At 46.9% G+C, this 16,949-nt stretch overlaps 2 protein-coding genes across 4 annotated transcripts; both read right to left on the bottom strand.

Annotated features, from left to right (window-relative positions):
- Positions 1 to 1,158: 1,158 nt before the first annotated feature.
- On the bottom strand, positions 1,159 to 3,516 carry LOC123066581 (calcium-dependent protein kinase 15-like). 3 transcript variants are annotated; one of them, XR_006431379.1, is made up of 4 exons: positions 2,950 to 3,516; positions 2,237 to 2,313; positions 1,899 to 2,050; positions 1,159 to 1,312 (listed from the first exon to the last, which is right to left on the bottom strand). XR_006431379.1 is itself a non-coding variant. In XM_044489633.1 (2 exons), exons 1-2 carry the CDS (start codon positions 2,070 to 2,072, stop codon positions 1,301 to 1,303), a joined length of 249 nt encoding a protein of 82 aa, XP_044345568.1. In that variant the 5' UTR covers positions 2,073 to 2,217; the 3' UTR covers positions 1,165 to 1,300. The 3 variants fall into 3 exon arrangements, 1 of the variants encoding a protein (XP_044345568.1); XR_006431378.1 differs by lacking the exon at positions 2,237 to 2,313 and having other exon boundaries at positions 2,950 to 3,502; XM_044489633.1 differs by lacking the exons at positions 2,237 to 2,313; positions 2,950 to 3,516 and having other exon boundaries at positions 1,165 to 1,312; positions 1,836 to 2,217.
- An 856-nt stretch (positions 3,517 to 4,372) lies between these two features.
- Positions 4,373 to 7,746, bottom strand: LOC123066582 (amino-acid permease BAT1 homolog). Its single transcript, XM_044489635.1, has 6 exons — positions 7,232 to 7,746; positions 6,708 to 6,927; positions 5,575 to 5,756; positions 5,181 to 5,470; positions 4,969 to 5,098; positions 4,373 to 4,877 (listed from the first exon to the last, which is right to left on the bottom strand). The coding sequence occupies exons 1-6, from the start codon at positions 7,607 to 7,609 to the stop codon at positions 4,527 to 4,529; spliced, it is 1,551 nt and encodes a 516-aa protein (XP_044345570.1). The 5' UTR covers positions 7,610 to 7,746; the 3' UTR covers positions 4,373 to 4,526.
- Positions 7,747 to 16,949: the final 9,203 nt, after the last annotated feature.

Genomic DNA, 16,949 nt, shown 5'->3' on the forward strand with positions numbered 1-16,949 from the left:
TGTCAGCTGTTGAATAGGTACGACATTTATTTCAGGATTACAACTGTTCTCTCCCATTGAACAATGGCTTGAATTCTTTCAAGAGAGAACCATACAGTAAAAAGCTTCAGAACACAATGTACTCTGAATCAGGTCATATTCAGGCCATATACATCGAGCTTATACTACCAAAAAATATCAGCTAGAAATCTAGCAAGTATCTTCAAGGATCAAGAACATGAAAGAGGAATAATGACGAAAGAATATTGAATCAAGATTTTTTTTACAATGTCATGAACCTGGTGCCAACGGCGTACTCGCAGCGGCCGATGAGCCTTTGGCCACTGCCTACACTGCGCTCGCGCACGCCGCTTCGCTGCTGCCGCAAGCACCGGCCACACTCCCCGCCGCAAGCAGCCGAAATGATGGAACTCCATGCCATCATAAGCCATTCCAGATGTTGAATTAAGGCTAGTACGACATCCCATATTTGAGGATTGCACCCGGAAGATTGCACTCAACACGCCAGTTGAAACCAAGATTAATAATACAGATACAAAGAAAACAAAGATAAGCAGGAATAGGATGTTGATGGCCTGCTCATCTTGGTCCCTCTAGACCCAAAAAGTTCGTTACCTTTGTAGAAAAAAGATTTTTTGGTTCCCCTGGTATCTAGCACCAGCGACAATTTCCTATTGTGGCGACACCCCGACATGGCCCTACTTAAGCTCCTTCTCGTTCTTGCTTTGGTTCCGGTCCGGCAAACCATACCATATTCCAAATATTTTTACACTGTAGCATCCTAAAAGTTCTCATGTCTTCCAGTACATTATCTTTTGTAGAATCATCATATATAGCTCTTAGTCTATGTCCTCCCAACCTAATGCAAAATGAACAAAATCAGATATCTATACAACAGTACACAACTTAGCATATACTCCCGCCGTCCCATAATATAAGAACATTTTTAAAGCTATATCATGGGAGGGAGTAGTAGACAGAGTACTGTTTCAAATAATGGTCCCTAAGAGTAAGGTTAACGTTCCCAACCAGACTTGTGAGCATCTTCGAGCAACATACAAGCCACAGGAGTGTAATTGGATATCACAAGTGTCAAATCAATAGCTGAGCATAACAACTCTACATGGACTAATAAAACCAAAATAAATTTTAACATACCGCCGGTCCTACAACAGTGGTTGATAGTGAATTTGGTAGACACCCATAAATAACAATTTAGCAGTGTCTCCGACTCTCTATACATTTTGAGTCCCATGTTTTCAGCATTTGATATCTCCTTGGATACAATGAAATTTATGCTTCACAGGAGGATCTGCACAAAATAAATGAAAAACACTTAAGTTTCTCATCCTTGTAAGAAGAGGTAATTCTATCGAGAACTTACTAAGGGCATTCAATCAATTCAATTCATGAAAAGTTGTGTCCGTTGGAGCTTGTTATGCCAACTGAACCATGTTGACCGACCCCAATAAGCATATGCACTCACGTTCTCTACTCACATAACAGAGTTATGTCTGATTCTCCCGTTTGTTGTACTCCCTCCGTTTCTAAATATAAGCTATTTTAGATAATTCAATAGGGACTATATATGGATGTATATAGACATTTTTATTGTGTAGATTCACTCATTTTGCTTCGTATGTGGTCCATATTAAAATATTTAAAAGGTCTTATATTTAGGAACGGAGGGAGTAATTCTTTATCCCCGTTAGAAATTGATGGCCAGGGATCAAATGAGAAATGAATAGAACCTTGAAGAACAACATCAAATAGACCTTACTCATTCTCAGGTAATTAAAACCAAGGGAGGGTTCCTGTAGGATAACTATATTCACCTTCCAGTCTTTGCATCCATCACAGCCCCAAAATTGATTGACATAACCAGCCAGAGAACGCACCTGCCCTGCTGCCCAAAAAGGAGGAATGCCAGACAGCAGAATGTAGAGTATAACTCCAGCACTCCATATGCAATTATCGGCTCCATATATCCGCTTCAGCACCTCCGGAGCCACATAATAGGCACTCCCAGGAATATCCCTGAACTTCTCATCTGCATTTCCATTATATCCCATTTAATCTTAAGCACTGCATGAGCTTAGTTGCCAGAATTTAATTCAGGTAGCACTACATATACAATTGTAAATTGTAGAGACAACATGAACTAAGGGGAATAGTTGAGGTTTCTTCCCTTGTCCCTTCTCAAATAGTATGTTCAGTTAACCAATTAATTACTCACCGGCTTGAAGGAGACGGAGAGGCTGAAATCAGTGGGCTTGAAAAAACACATACGTGTACAGTTGTCCAACAAGTTGACTGAAACATGCATCACAATACATCGTCAATGGTTTTCTCCTTGCTTCATCTTAACCAACACGCAGCGCAATACATCATCAATGAAATGAGATTTCAACTCTCCAAGAACGCTACTTAATGAGTTTAAGAGGTTTCGGCCCAGCATTGACTGAAACTGTTTCCGAGAAATTAGACCTACACCGAGATTGAACAATATAAAGAGTATTCCCTGGAGTAAATACTGGCTCTAAAAATTGTCTAAACGAAATCGGCGCGTCAGAGCCCTGAGATAAACAGACCCAATAAAAAACTCCATACATTAACAACTGTATGATCTAGCTGGGTGCACAAATAGGTTTTAAAGAAACTCACAGGAACAATCTTGGAGAGCGTAAGTAGATATTCAGTCAAATTAAAAGGCGAAGTCAGAGCAGGGAACAGTTGATCCGAAAGACATGCCGTTCCAATGCACAAACATCCATATGCGTGTTCAGGAAGAAGAAAAGCACAAAGATGTCATCTCCTATAGCTAGCTAATGTACTATGGTAAAGATCGTACATACTTTGGGCGAGCGAGCATTGCATAAAAGAACAAACACCTTAAACTACAGAGGGCATAGACAACAAAGAACACCTAGTCACAGAGGCGACACTCACCAGCAAGCAAGCAGCGCACGCACAACGCAACCGTCTTAACCCCTTTACTCACTTCATCGTGTAGTTGAACTGCTTACACCCCAGGCACTGCACCTCGTCGTCCCTAAGGTGCTCAACGGCCAGCTAGACGAAGGTATTCTTTGAGGTCGCACCGGATGCAGCAGAACACTGGTATACTAAGCATCGGCTAGCTCGGAGGTGTGCCCTGCATGCACCACCCAATCATGAGGTTACCAGGGTGTCAGATCACAAACTATTAGTTAGTTTTGCAATGCACTGGAAAAGACCATATATTACAAAATAAGCTCATCTCACTGCGGCAATATCGCTAACAGTTCAGAAATATTACAAAATAACACAATAGCACATGCAGTAGCAGTAGCAAGCAACATTCCCTGCACTCTTCCATCTAGTGACCATCCTCTCCCTGCTACCTCAACCACCACCACCACCCCCACACCAAAAGCTCATCTGTACACTGGATCCATGTGATCTCTCAGTTCTCTCTGCTCTCTCACGCAGAAAACACAACAACAAGCAAGCCTCTCTAGCCTCCCCCAATCCAACTAAATCAGAGAGGAAATCTCTATTACCTGGTGGCTAGTGGCTTGTACCTGATGGATCCATAACTGGGTGGATGGATCTCCGGCTCGCGGTAGTATGTGTGTTTTCAAACTCGCGTGAAGAAGAAACGTGTACCTGTACGAGAGGTCGAGAGCTTTACAGCAGGAACACGCCATGGAGCCTATCTCCTCTGCATCCTTCATTCATCTCGTTCTTTGAAGAAGATAGGCATCCCTCGCACATGTCGGCGGCGGCGGCAACGAAGAGGCGGTGATGGTGGAGGCAGTGGCCCATCCCGGCCGGAGATCTCGCCCGCCGCCTGATGGACGTCCTCCGCGCCGAAGAGCCGGTCGATGCGGGAGCATGAGGCCGAAGTAGGCCGTGAAGCGGGCGACGGCGTGGGAGAAGAGAATGTTGAGCGCGAGGGAGACGGCGAGCTCGCCCCCGCCCTCCTCCGCCAGAGTGAGCTCGCCGGCGGCGGGGCTCCGCCACTGCTGCTATGCTCGGGAGCGGGAGCGGCGCCCCGGCGCGCACATCGTGGAGAGCCTGGCCAGCGGCGGCGGCGGCTCCACTCGGTCCTCGGCGGCGGCGGATCGACTCGTATCTCGGCGGCGGCTCGTCTTGGATCTCGGTGGCGGCTCGTATTGGGGGTTGGGGCGTCTTTGAGAGATCGTAGGATAGAATACATAGATCGAGGGGAGCCTCGCTGGCTGTTTTTTGGTACGTGCGGGGAAGGGACGAGAAAACCGTCGAAAAAAAACCAGTGAAAAAAAACCAGACGAAAATGGTGGGACGAAAATAAAATCCGGAACGCGACCTACCAACTGAGACATTAGGAGTAGAGATATAGACAAAAGTGTCATATAAGTGGGTTATCAACCTTTTATCAAACTTGTCCTGATATGTAAATGATTTGTAACGATAACACTGCCGCACAAAGGAACCTATTAGTGCACCTTTTTAATCAACAGTCTATCTTTTCATGTGCAACCAATATTACATTATGCAAAGTTCTAGACCGTGTCAACGTTTATGATGGGCCCTTGGAACCAGAAACGCGCGTGAAGCACCCATGCCCCGATGCTGAGCAGCAACACGCCCCCGACGGCCACCGGTGTGTAGTTGAAGTCATCCTTGGCCACCGGGTACGCCACCGGCAAAGAGAAGAGCACGGTGACGAAGGCCACCCAAAGCACGGCGGTCCATCCGACGGCGATCCCGTACTGGCCGAGGTGAAATGGCCCCGGTATGAACGACTTCCGGGCCGTCGTCACCCGAAAAAAGATGGGCAGCGCGTAGGAGATGTACAACCCTATCGTCGCGATCGACGCCATCGCCTGGAACGCCACCTGGCTCCCCAATGACTGCACTTACACACATGTCAAAAATATGAGTCGCCAAGCTATGTATGTTTAGAGATGACACATGGGAGAAAAGTTGTGTGCCGTCACGTACCGTGAGGGCCATGGCAAATGCCACGGCGACGGAAAGCCACACCATGTTCAACGGCACCTCGTGCCTGCTCACCCTGTGCCACACATTCGAGTACGGCATCGCCCCGTCCCGGGAGAAGGCGTAACCCATCCTGCGCCATGATAGTTGAGAGGCGTCACCATCTTAAGAAACTAAACCAACTTATCATCAACTATGATCCGGTTACGAATTACCTCGAATTGCTGGTGATGGACCCGATGCCGCAGAGGAACATGGCACCGGCGATGACCCCGAGGCAGGCCACCGCTCCTACACCGGTGTTGTACCTCTCATGGAAGGTGGTGTAGAGAGCCTGGGCGATGGCATTCCCGCCGGCATCGTTGTCGGGGCTCAGCAAGTACGGTATGTCCGTCACCACTGACGTTAGGGCCACCAGGTAGATCCACCCGAAGATGGACGAGAGAGCCACCGCGCTGATGATCCCGATCGGCCCGCTTCTGTCTGCGCCCTTGGTTTCTTCGGTCTCCACATGTGTACAAGTGCAAGCAAGGATATATACCATCAGGTCACCATATGTGTATGTAGATAATTAAGTGATCAGCAGAGTAGAAGGTCATCATCGTCTACCATGTGTGCAGATGCGTCGTAACCGAGAACGGAGTACTGGCTCATCAACAACCCCACTGCAAGAATGTAAGCCTTGTTGTGGATCCCCATGCCGTTGTCCGTGTTGAAGTGCGTAAAGATGAACTCGACGCTCGCCCTCTCCTTGGCAACTGCCGGGATCAGGATCACCAACACCAAGATACCTACAAATTTCTCAAGAGCTTAGTCAATTTCTTACAATTCCACCTCCCAAGTTAAGAGACAGCACACAAAGTTGATGGAATCGTTTTGTTTGTAGAATATTATGCCATAGCATTTCCTTGTTTTTTCAGATACCAAACCATGCCAAGGACCAATTCCCCGATATCAACAAAGTTATTTCCCCCTACCTTTCTATATTTTTTTCTAAATGTCCTCATGCTCTACCTTTTTCTTCCAAATTTTGTGATATTTTAGCTATTTGCTGACTATGTCATGTCAGCAAAATGACCACGAGGGGAATACCACTTTGCCTGTTTTTTATGACTAAATTCACCCAATTTTCAAAAGTTTGGTGCAAAATGTCATTCCAGTTCAGTGACCAAGTCTTGAATCGACTAACAGTCCAAGGGCTGAACAAAAACTGGATACATAAAAGAAGAAGATGATAATTGCTTACATATATATACTCCCTCTATTCCATGATGTACTAGCGCATATTATTAGGTTTTTAAAAGTCAAACATGTATATGTTTGACCTAGTTTCTAGAATAAATCATCAACATCTGAAATACTAAATAAATAAAATTTAAAGTAACACTGATTGATGGATCTAATGATACTAATTTCGTATTGTGGACGTTGACTTAGATCAATTTATCAAATATAGACATGCTTGACTTCTACTCCATCCGTTCCTAAATATAAGTGTTTCTAGAGATTTCAAATGAACTATCACATACGGATACATATAAACATATTTTAGAGCGTAAATTCACTTATTTTACTTCGTATGTAGAACGGAGGTAGAATAAAATATGCACTACACTAGAAAACGAAATATGCACTACACTTTAAAACGGGGGAATTAGATCATACTATCAGTAGTATGGGTAGAGTTAACGATGTCATAACAAATAGACAAAACAAGGATCAAAGTATCAACACATGCATACCGGCGACGTTCCAGAATGCGCCAAGCTTGCCGAACCAGGAGAGCCAGCGGATGGGGAGGCTGTTGATGAGGCCATGCAGGACGAGGATGAGGCCGTAGATGGCCAGCACCACGTACTTGGACGCCAGGTAGCCGCCGCCGTTGGCCCCGCCGGTGCCGAGCAGGATGATCACCTGGATGAGCTGCGCCAGCGAGAAGTCCACGCTCGTTGTGCCCGCCCACTAAGTCAAAACAGGAGACGTGTCAGCAACGTTGCGGATAGTTTATATTACGAAAATATACTGTCACTACTACTACTTTTTTCAAGTATGAGTTCACTGCATCAGTCGGCCGGCTGTCAGGACTCCACATGCGTCTGGCTGCTAAAGGAGTAAGTTGACTACCACTAGAATATTTGTATGGAAGATTCATCTTATCTTCTTATATGAAAGATTTGATAAACTCTTGTGGTAGTGGCACTAGAAGCAGCTGCAGCCAAAAATGGTCTAACACTGAAAGGATCCTATGAAGTTGGAGGCGACGTACCTGTCCCACGATGTTGAACCAGCCGGTGACCCAGGAGGCGAGAGGCGCCCACTCCTTGCCGGCGAGCTTGGCGCTCCAGTAGTAGAGCCCGCCAGAGGTCGGGTAGGCCGAGCAGATCTCCGCCATGGACAGCGCGACGCAGCCGTTGAACACCGTCACCACCAGCCACCCGAGCGTCATGGACGCCGGCCCGCCGTAGCGCAGCCCCGTGTTGTACGTGGCCGTCACGCCCATGAGCACGGAGATGATGGAGAAGGAGAAGGCGAAGTTGGAGACCGCGCTGAGCCCGCGCTTCAGCTCCTGCTTGTACCCCAGCTGGTGCAGCCGCGCTCGGTCCGCGTCCGCTGTCTCCGCGGCGCTCCGTCGCGGCGCCATCATCGGCCGATGAGGTCTCTTCTGCCGAGTTCCTCTTGGTACGTAGCTTGGTATTGGATGGTGCTTGAGCTTGCTAGAAATGGTGTTTGGTTGGTGACACGGAGGGAGTCAAGGGAGGGAGTGGAGCAGAGTGGAAAGGATCCACGGTCTGCGCCGTGCCGGGATCGGAGCAATCATGCACGAGTTGTTATACTGCTCGATGTCCCCGTCCGATCCTCTGATTCGTCCTACGTGTTTGACCAAAGGGGAAAACTAAAGTGATGTTTCGTGTGTAGCGTGGTTCAACATACTACCATTTTTTTTTCTTTTGCTTCAAAGAAGGAAGATGCATGTAATCCACGTCACATGGCAATATTGGACTGGTCGTCGTGCGTGGAATTATTCATGCTTTGGACGCAGCATGAGTGAAGTGGATCTACAGTAATAGTTAGAAGGGAGAGAGAGGGATTGGTGGAATTGTTGATTCATTGCTTGAGCCTCGGGGGCATATATATAGGCGTAAATGATCATCTTGGAGTACAAGATAAAGTAGAATAATATCCTACGCTATTCTAACTTTCCTAATAATCGCGATACTCAACATCCCCCCCAGTCACAACGGTAGCGATGCAGACAGTGAGACTGAAGAATAATCCTAAGGCAAGCCGACGGATCCCCCCCCACCCCCCAGTCGTAACGGCCGACGCATCGCGGAAGTCGTGGCTGGAGGGGCAACCGACGAGGTTGCTCAAGCAAGGCGGTAGCCCTTTGTGCCGTTTGTCGAGGTAGCCGAGAGCATAGGGTGGTGTAGCCGTGGTCGAGATAGCCATGCGAAGAATGCCGTGGTCGATGTCAAGTCGGGGAGCCGGTGTCGAGAATGTCGCCGTGGAGCCGCGGGCGAAAGGAGGCGCCGAGTAGTCATGGGTGCAGTGGTGTCGAAGTAGTGGTGTGTCGGGAAGAAGAAGGTGTTGACAAAGCGTCACACCGGGTTTGCCAGACACGGGGACACTACTAGGGAAAAGCTCATACACAGACGCTTGCTGGTAGCGAGGGTTAAAAACCCTCGCTACTGCTACTTACTAGCAGCGCAGGTTTTTAAACCTTGCTACTACTAAGTTGATAGCAGTAGCGCGGGTTTTTAACCCTCGCTACTACTAAGCGGTCTCTATCGTGCCCCCCGAGACATGCCATAGTAGTAGCGCGGGTTTCTCACCCTCGCTACTACTAAGTTGATAGCAGTAGCGTTGGTTTTTACCCCTCGCTACTACTAAGTGGTCTCTACCGTGCCCCTGAACCATGCCATAGTAGTAGCGATGGTTATAAACCCGCGCTACTACTAAGGTTTTACCCCTCGCTACTACTAATCGGTCTCAACCATGCCCCTCGGGGACATGCCATAGTAGTAGCGAGGGGTAAAAACCCGCGCTACTACTAAATACTGGGTTTCAAACTCTACCCCCCCGGTGGATCGCCTTTTCAGTTTAAAAAAAAATAAAAGAAAATGATGAAAATGTCAAAAAAATAAAAGAAAATAAGTTTCCCATGTGATATGTGGTCTAGTTGTTGGGAAAATTTGCAAATATCAATTTTGACTTTATTTGCAAAATCTCTCGAGAATTTGTAAAAATGGGTATAACTTTTGCATACTAACTCGGATGAAATTTTTTTTATATGAAAAATTATCTACTCGAAAAGTTACATCCAAATTTAATCCGGGGAACCCCGTTAAACATTTTCAAAATCCTCAAAAACCTAACAAAAAAAAGTTACGGGGCTTTTAAGATCTTGAGGCAAAAAAATTCATCAAATTTCAGTTTTTTTGGTTAAATCTGGTCAAACTATGGTCAAACTAATTATTCAAGAATATTAGTGTTACTAAATAATTATTTCAATTTTTTTGAATTTTGGTCAAATCTGGTCAAATTATGGTCAAACTGTGGTCAAACATTAGTCAAACTAATTATTCAAGAAATATTAGTGTTATTTTTTAGAACAATAGTTTCAAACTCAAACAGTGAAATGTGTGACTTCATGCTCAAGCTAAATTCCTGAGGTTAATAGGATTGATATTTTACTATTGTCAGGAAAACAACAAGTGCAGACTTGGAAACGAGGGAGAATAGAACCCGGAAGTTAAGCGTGCTCAGGCTGGAGTAGTGAGAGGATGGGTGACCGTCCGGGAAGTTAGATGATTTGGAATGATGAGGGGTGATTAGAGATTAAATTGAGCAGCAATGAGGGGTGATTAGAGATTGGAGGTTAAAATAATTCAGAAATTTGAAAATTAGAGGAAAAAAATCGAATTTTTATTGAAAAAATTCAAAAAATAAAAAATTAGTAGTAGCGCGGGTGGCACCCGCGCTACTGCTATACATTAGCTGTAGCGCCTTATTAGTAGCGCCGGCCCCCGTGCTACTAATAGGCCCAAAACCTGCGCTGCTGCTAGGCTTTTCCCTAGTAGTGGGACACGTCATAGACGAATGCATGCACCGGTGTTGCCAGCGCCGGGCATGCGTAGACGGACGAAGACGAAGTTGACGTAGCGCCGCACCAGGCTTGCCAGACCCGGGAACACGTCGTGGATGAAGGCACGCGTCGGTGTTGCTAGTACCGGCATGCGTAAACGAGGGACCTCCACGAGCAATGCGCCATGTCAAGGAGTCGGAGGGCCAGCAGAGAGGAAGACTTGACGACGGTTGATGTGCCAATCAGCGCGGGGCTGATGTTGCCCGCGGTTGTCGTAGTAGATGAAGTGGTCGGGGTAGATGACGGCGACGCTGGCGACAGGCTGGTGCTGGATGAAGACGAAGGAGGTGGACGGGCGGCGATGGCCGAAGAAGAGCGACAGCGGTGGCGGCAGCTAGGTTAGTAGCATGGCAGCGGTGCTCGAAGTAGGCGAGAAACCCGTCAGCGTGACGAAAACCGGCGTAGACGGTGGCATTCCCGCGCCAATGGAGGCGGCGCGACGCATACCACGGGAAGTCAAGGCGCGGGGACAGCGGAATGGACCGTGGGCCGCGACACTACGGCCTGAAGGGGTGACGCAACGGCGGTAGGCGGGTCGGGGCGACGACGGAAAGACCTCGGGGAGGCGGCGTGGACCGCGAACCGCGGCGCTACGGCCCGAAGGGGCGGGGCAGCGGTGATGCATGGGTCGGTGATGCCGTGGGGACGGCCTCAGGTGGCGGCGGTGACCGCGTTCGGCGGCGCTACAGCCTAAAGAGGCGGTGTAGCGGCGGCTTGCGGGTCGATGCAGCCGCAGGAAGAATCACGAGGCGGCGATACCGCGGCCTGATGGGGCGATGCAGCGGCAGTCCATTGCTCGATCGATGAAAAGACACGCTGTATTCGGTGATTATTTTCAGGGATCCGGTGGAAGTACGCGCATGCGGTTGATCATACCGGACATGGCTAGCCAGATCAAGAAGACGTGAACGAACTCGACGAGGTACAGGGGACATGCATCGCGCGGTTGTACAAGAGTGTTAGGTATGCAAGCATACATGCACGATTCATGCACGCCGTGAAGAGCTAATGCAACGCCGCGAGCGGCCGCCACAGCTGGTGTGCAGCCCAACCAGCCTCAGATGTTGTGATGCAGTCGTTCTTGATGGATGATGAAGATATTGATGGAGTGAGATGCGCTAACACCGACAGCCTTCAACAGGAACGAGACGCGCCATAAGGTTGGAGTAGAAGCGCAGATGTCGACGGTGGTGGCGGGCTACGCAAACCGTCTAAGATCGGAAAATAAAAAGTAAATGCCGATCAAAGCGACCGTCGAGAAAGAGAAAAACCTAAATCAAAGGATCAGGAAAGACTCTTTAGGGCAACCGGCCAACACGACCGGCGAACAAACCCTAGGTACGGGCGGCGCGGACCCCGGCGGCGGTCATGGAGGCTGACTGCCCCGGGGGCGGTGCGCAGGACGGAAGCGGCGACAGTGGCTATGGTTTGGATCGGTAGGCTGATATCATGTTAGAAGGAAGAGAGAGGGATTGGTGGAATTGTTGATTCATTGCTTGAGCCTCGTGGTCATATATATATATAGGAGTACATGATCATTTTGGAGTACAAGGCAAGGTAGAATAATATCCTACCTTATCCTAGCTTTCCTAATAATCGCGATACTCAACAAATAGCACGGGGAGTTAAATCTATAAAATCACTACAATACATGCGTCATTAGCAAAAAACCACCACTTTACAATTTGAGACAAAAAGCACCACACACAGGACACTGACAATGACAAAAAAACACTAACCTAAATGCTAATTGCTTTGATTACGTCACTAACCGGTTAAACCCATCCGTTGGGCTGAGTTGGCAAAAAAAAAAAAAAAACCACGAGGGCATGTTGACTTAGTCTTCATCTTCTCGTGCAGGTCCAAAAGGGATCATGAACCGGCGCACAAAAAAACCACTGTGAGGTGCAATAACCACAACTTTGACCTCATCACCACGCTCTGAGATTACTCTAAGCCGAGAAGTTCTAAGCCCAAAGTCTCAATGAGCTAGAATGGCTCATCTTATTCTCAACCATGGTGTCTCCTTTGTCAAAACGTGATTGTGACATCCACATAAGGTCGGGGCTGAAGTAAGATAAGGAAAAAAAACCTTTAGATACTTGAGTCGTAAGTTAGAGCATGTTATGTCCCTACAAATAAGTCAACCAACTCGGTAGCAGATTTCGAGGAGAAGATGGCTCTCCCCCCTCCCCCTTCCCCCTCCTCGGGCGATGAGATCGAAGCGAGACAAAATCCCCATTCAGCTCGCCTCCCCCACCTACTCCGCATTAGTTCGAGTCCTCCTCACCCACAGTCTCCACCTACTAGCTCTCATGGTAGGGGCGCGCCGTCGCGGGCTTCAGATCCGCCGGCTTGCGCCGGCGACGCGGGTGGCCGAGCCACTGGGGCTACCACCTCCAGGGGTGACTCCGCCGCCCCAGATCGACAACAACTCGCCGGAGGCTCGACGGGAGATGCGACAGGTGGTGCTAGAGCGGTTCCCCGATAGGGACGGGTGGGGGGACATCCATCTCAACATCATCTGCTATGCGAACTTCGACGAGGGCGCGCGCTTCATAGGAGACGACGGCTGCATGGATGCGGAGCTCATCTTCTAGGCGATCTAGGAGGCCGAATCCCCAGATCCAATCCAGGCGGCGAGGTGAGCGTACTTCAGGACGACGAATCCATCTCGACTCAACATCAGGCCGCCGTCGGTGGAGGGGATTGCCAGCATTCCTCTGGAATTCGTCCTGTTCAGGGTGCGTCTGCCCCGCCGCCACCAGTGAAGGGACCGGCGCCCCTCCCTGGCCGGGTGAGGGAGGTATGCATTCTATCCATTTGAATTCTTCGTTGCATGCTCGTCTGCTGGAATTTCTTTTACACAGAAATCAATTTAAAAGCCTAATTAGCACCCTAGTTTTACAACCTTACGAATCTGATAGAGTGGTTTCAAGGGTCTCCCTTGCGTTTTGCGTAGTCCGATTTGTTCTAAGGCCGTTTCTACGGTCACGAACGATGAGTTTAATTCAAAATCTGTCGAAAATCTGTTGTCCAAGGGGTCGAGCCAATTCAAAGTTCGTCCTCTCCATCCTCCCCGGTCATGGCGGGCCCCACTTCCAGGGTGCGTGACCCCATGAGGAAAACGAACTACTAGTTTATGCTTTCGCGTGAGAGGAATGACCTAGAATATATTGAGAAGCACTTTGGCCAACTTTGGCTCATTCCATCCTCCGCCGCCAACCTCCACGCCCACCCCCTCGAGCTGCCCCTCCTTTGGGTTCACTTCCTGGATCCGGAAGGATTTGATCGAGTCTAGGTAGTTTTCTGCAACTGATTGCCACCCTACTTCCTGTCACGCCTTCGATCCATTACCACGAACCATCAAGGTATCAAGAGAGGGTTTGGGCCACGGATCTCTGTCTTTTGCGACGGTAGTGATGCGAGGTCTGATGATGTCGGATCGGCGAACTAGTGGAACCAGCTCTGGCACAACTGACCCCTCGAAGACAGTCGTGCAGAAGTCCAATTCCTATGGAGGGCGTAAGAAGCCATCTGCCCTGCCCTCCAAAGACCATGTTCCTACCCCAAAGCCTACCAAATCCACAACATCTACGACTACTTCCTCCCAAGTACAATCTTCTCAGTCTATGGAGGTAGAAATTGAGCATTTACTAGATCCAGGGTATAAGGATATGATCTGCTTTAACTGTGGAGGCCCAGGTCACTATGTGGGTAATTGTGTCAAGCCAAAATCATGCTTCATTTGCCAACAGAACCACAATGTTAACAATTGTACTGCATGGTCTAAGGTTGAACCCACTGCTGCTTTCTTTGGCAGTGGGGCAAGGGGTCTTGGTTTCTACCATGTGGATGTACCTATAGCTAATGAATCCAACTGGTTGAACTTCCAGATCTGCGCTATGGTGAACATTCTTAAAGGTGAAGTGGATAAAGATATGTTGTTAGCTCTTTTGACTACTACTTTTTGCAAGACTAGACAATGGCCTTGGCAAATTTGGGGTTTATCAAGCAAGACTTTCTTGGTGAGGTTTCCCCCATGGAAGAAAGTTGAAGATCTCATAGAGTTGCCTACCTTTTGTTTACCCCAAGATGTTTCTGTCACTTTGACTGAAGGGAAAGGTGCTTGTGACCCTTTTGGGGAGCTGATTGAAGCTTGGGTTTTGATTGAAGGGATTCCACCAAAGTGGTGCACTTGGAAAGTTTTTGCCCAGATTGCATATCTCTTTGGTGTGCTAAGAGATGTAGATTGGACTGGAATGTTTAAGACTTTCTTTGAGGATGCTAGAGTTAAAATTGCGTGTAGAGATCCTACTAAGATTCCTTTTGAGAGGCTGATTGAAATGAAAAAGAAGTTGTTCTTGCTGGGCTTTACTGTGGAACGGTTTGAACAAGCAGGTGGTGCTGATTTTGTCATTGATATTGAAGATGATGCAGATGAAGAGGAAGAAGGTGTTGAAGAGGAACAAGGAGGTGGTAATGAGAATACTCAAAAAGATGACTTATCTGAGGATCTGCTAGATGGAGATGCAGCTATTGATGAGCTGGATAAAGCTAATTTCCCAAAACATGGTAAATCTAAAAAAGTGGAGGGAACCAACTTGTTGAGTTCTGCTCTAACTCTGATCACGAGAACTTTGTCATGGAATGTATTGTTTCTGATAAGGAAAAAATAGACACATCTTCTAATGGGGCTGCTTCAAAGGGTTTTCTTTCCGTGGAACACCTGACTTTCACTCCTGCAAAGATACCTACCCCCTCATGTCCTTCTTCCAGGGGTGGGTATCTCTGACACACCTTCTCTTGTGGAGGAAGATATGGAAAAGATAAAAGCTGGTGAAAATCTAGAAGTATGAAATGTTGCGAGGACATTCTTAAGTCTGTAGACTTTTCTAAGTCTGATGAAGAGGAAGTTAATGAGGAGGAGCTTGGGATTCTTCCCCCTGAAGCTGTCCAGGTGCTTCAGTCCATCACTTTGAAGAGATCCTTCCTAGAGACTCTCAACCAAGCTCAAGAGACCAGACCAACTCCTGGTAAAAATTCCAAATGGGGACCTGTCCTGGTGCAGAAGCCTACTACTAGGGGTCATGGTAATGTGAACATCATGGAAAAAGCTGTTGTTTACAAGAGAAAACAAAATTTGGAGATAAAAAAGACTTTCAAAGGTAAATCCCTCTCCAATAATGATCATGCTATTCTATATGACCAAATGAATAAAATAGATCAATGCATTGGTGGGGATGAGGCTCAAAAGAATTATGTCATTGATGATTTGATTGTTGGGGAAAAAGAAAGATGTTTGGCTTTTGCCAATTATAACCCTGAGATTGTTCTTCCTGATACCCTAGAACTAGATCAAAATGAGTTAGTTGGGACCTCAGTGGGTGCTTGCTCCTTCAAGCCAGTGGGCACTGCTGATGCCCTGAGGAGAACCCCTATTGTCTTAACTAAGGTCAAGCGTTGTGGCCTATCCCACCCCTTCAAAATTGCTTGATCCATGGTAGGTCTTGTTTGGAATATTAGAGGTCTTGGTCAACCTGGGAAAATTCAATGCCTATGTGAAACAATTACTCAATCCAATCCTGATTTTATTGGGTTTCAAGAGACTAAAAGAGAGATTTATCTGAAGGTTTTCTTAAAGCTATTGACAGGGCCAAATATTTACATGTTGTTAATACTTCTGGGGGGGGGGGTCCTTTTGGGTCTTAGGAGAAATTTATTTGAGGTGATTGGGTTTTATTAATAATAGGTTTTCCATTAAAGCTACTCTTAAAAACAAATATGATGGTTTTATTAGGCATTTGGTGATAGTTTATGGTTATGCTGATCCTGAACTTAAAATGGATTTTATTGCTGAACTTCATGATATTTTGGATACTGCCTCATACCAAGTGATCTTATATATGAGAAAAATAAAAGGTTAAAGATTGCATGCCTCCTCAAATGAATTTGTGGTGGATGCAACCATATATTGTATATATATTTGTGTGTTTCTAGACGCATCTACGTTGAGTGCGGTACCCTGATGTTGAGTGCGGTACACAAGACAAGATCGATGGAGGAATGTCGATGGGAGCGTTATACTCAAGACATGTCGACAAGTTCTTTTCGGAAGGAACCCTGTATCGACATGCGGTGGCTATGGGCTGCCCTAGTCGAGCTTATTGCCCCTAAGGCCTCAAGGTTTGTTGTTGTCGAACACAAAGAACAACGAAGATTGGGGAGAAGAAAATGAGGGAGAGAGATAAGCAAGAATAGAATTTGGTATATGGATTTAACGATTGTGTGTTATTTCAATCGGCCATCACTCTCATCGATATATGAGGCAGCTGGACTTTCCGTACCAGAAAAGGACTCAAATTCTACCAAATATGTCAACTTCTAACCTAATTCAAACAAGTAGATCCGGAGGCTCCATGCTCAATATGTATAAAATAGCCCTCTTATACTGGTTTTGAAGATTGCACACGACCTCGGCTTGAGGTAATCCCAAAATCTAACTTGTTCTTCTCGATGAGACGAACAAATTTCATGTTGAGCCGAATTCAAGTTGAAATCATCTTGGTCGTATTCGTGTGAGCAAATACGTAAAAAAATATACTGAAAATCAAGTTTTCTGCGCCCACTTTTGTAAACGTTCTGTTAGGAATGTAGGTTTCCGCGGAGGTCACGATTTTTGATTCGGAGATTGCATATGATCTCGAAAAAAATGACGAAAAATTCAAGGTCGTTTGTTTTGACGACACGAAGAACTTTCATGTTGGATACATTTCAATTTGGTGCGATCTTAGTTATGTTTCTTGAATGTCAAAATCTAGTATTAATAATTGATGAA

The sequence above is a fragment of the Triticum aestivum genome, chromosome 3B, assembly GCF_018294505.1.
Source record: "Triticum aestivum cultivar Chinese Spring chromosome 3B, IWGSC CS RefSeq v2.1, whole genome shotgun sequence".
Lineage (NCBI taxonomy): Eukaryota > Viridiplantae > Streptophyta > Magnoliopsida > Poales > Poaceae > Triticum > Triticum aestivum.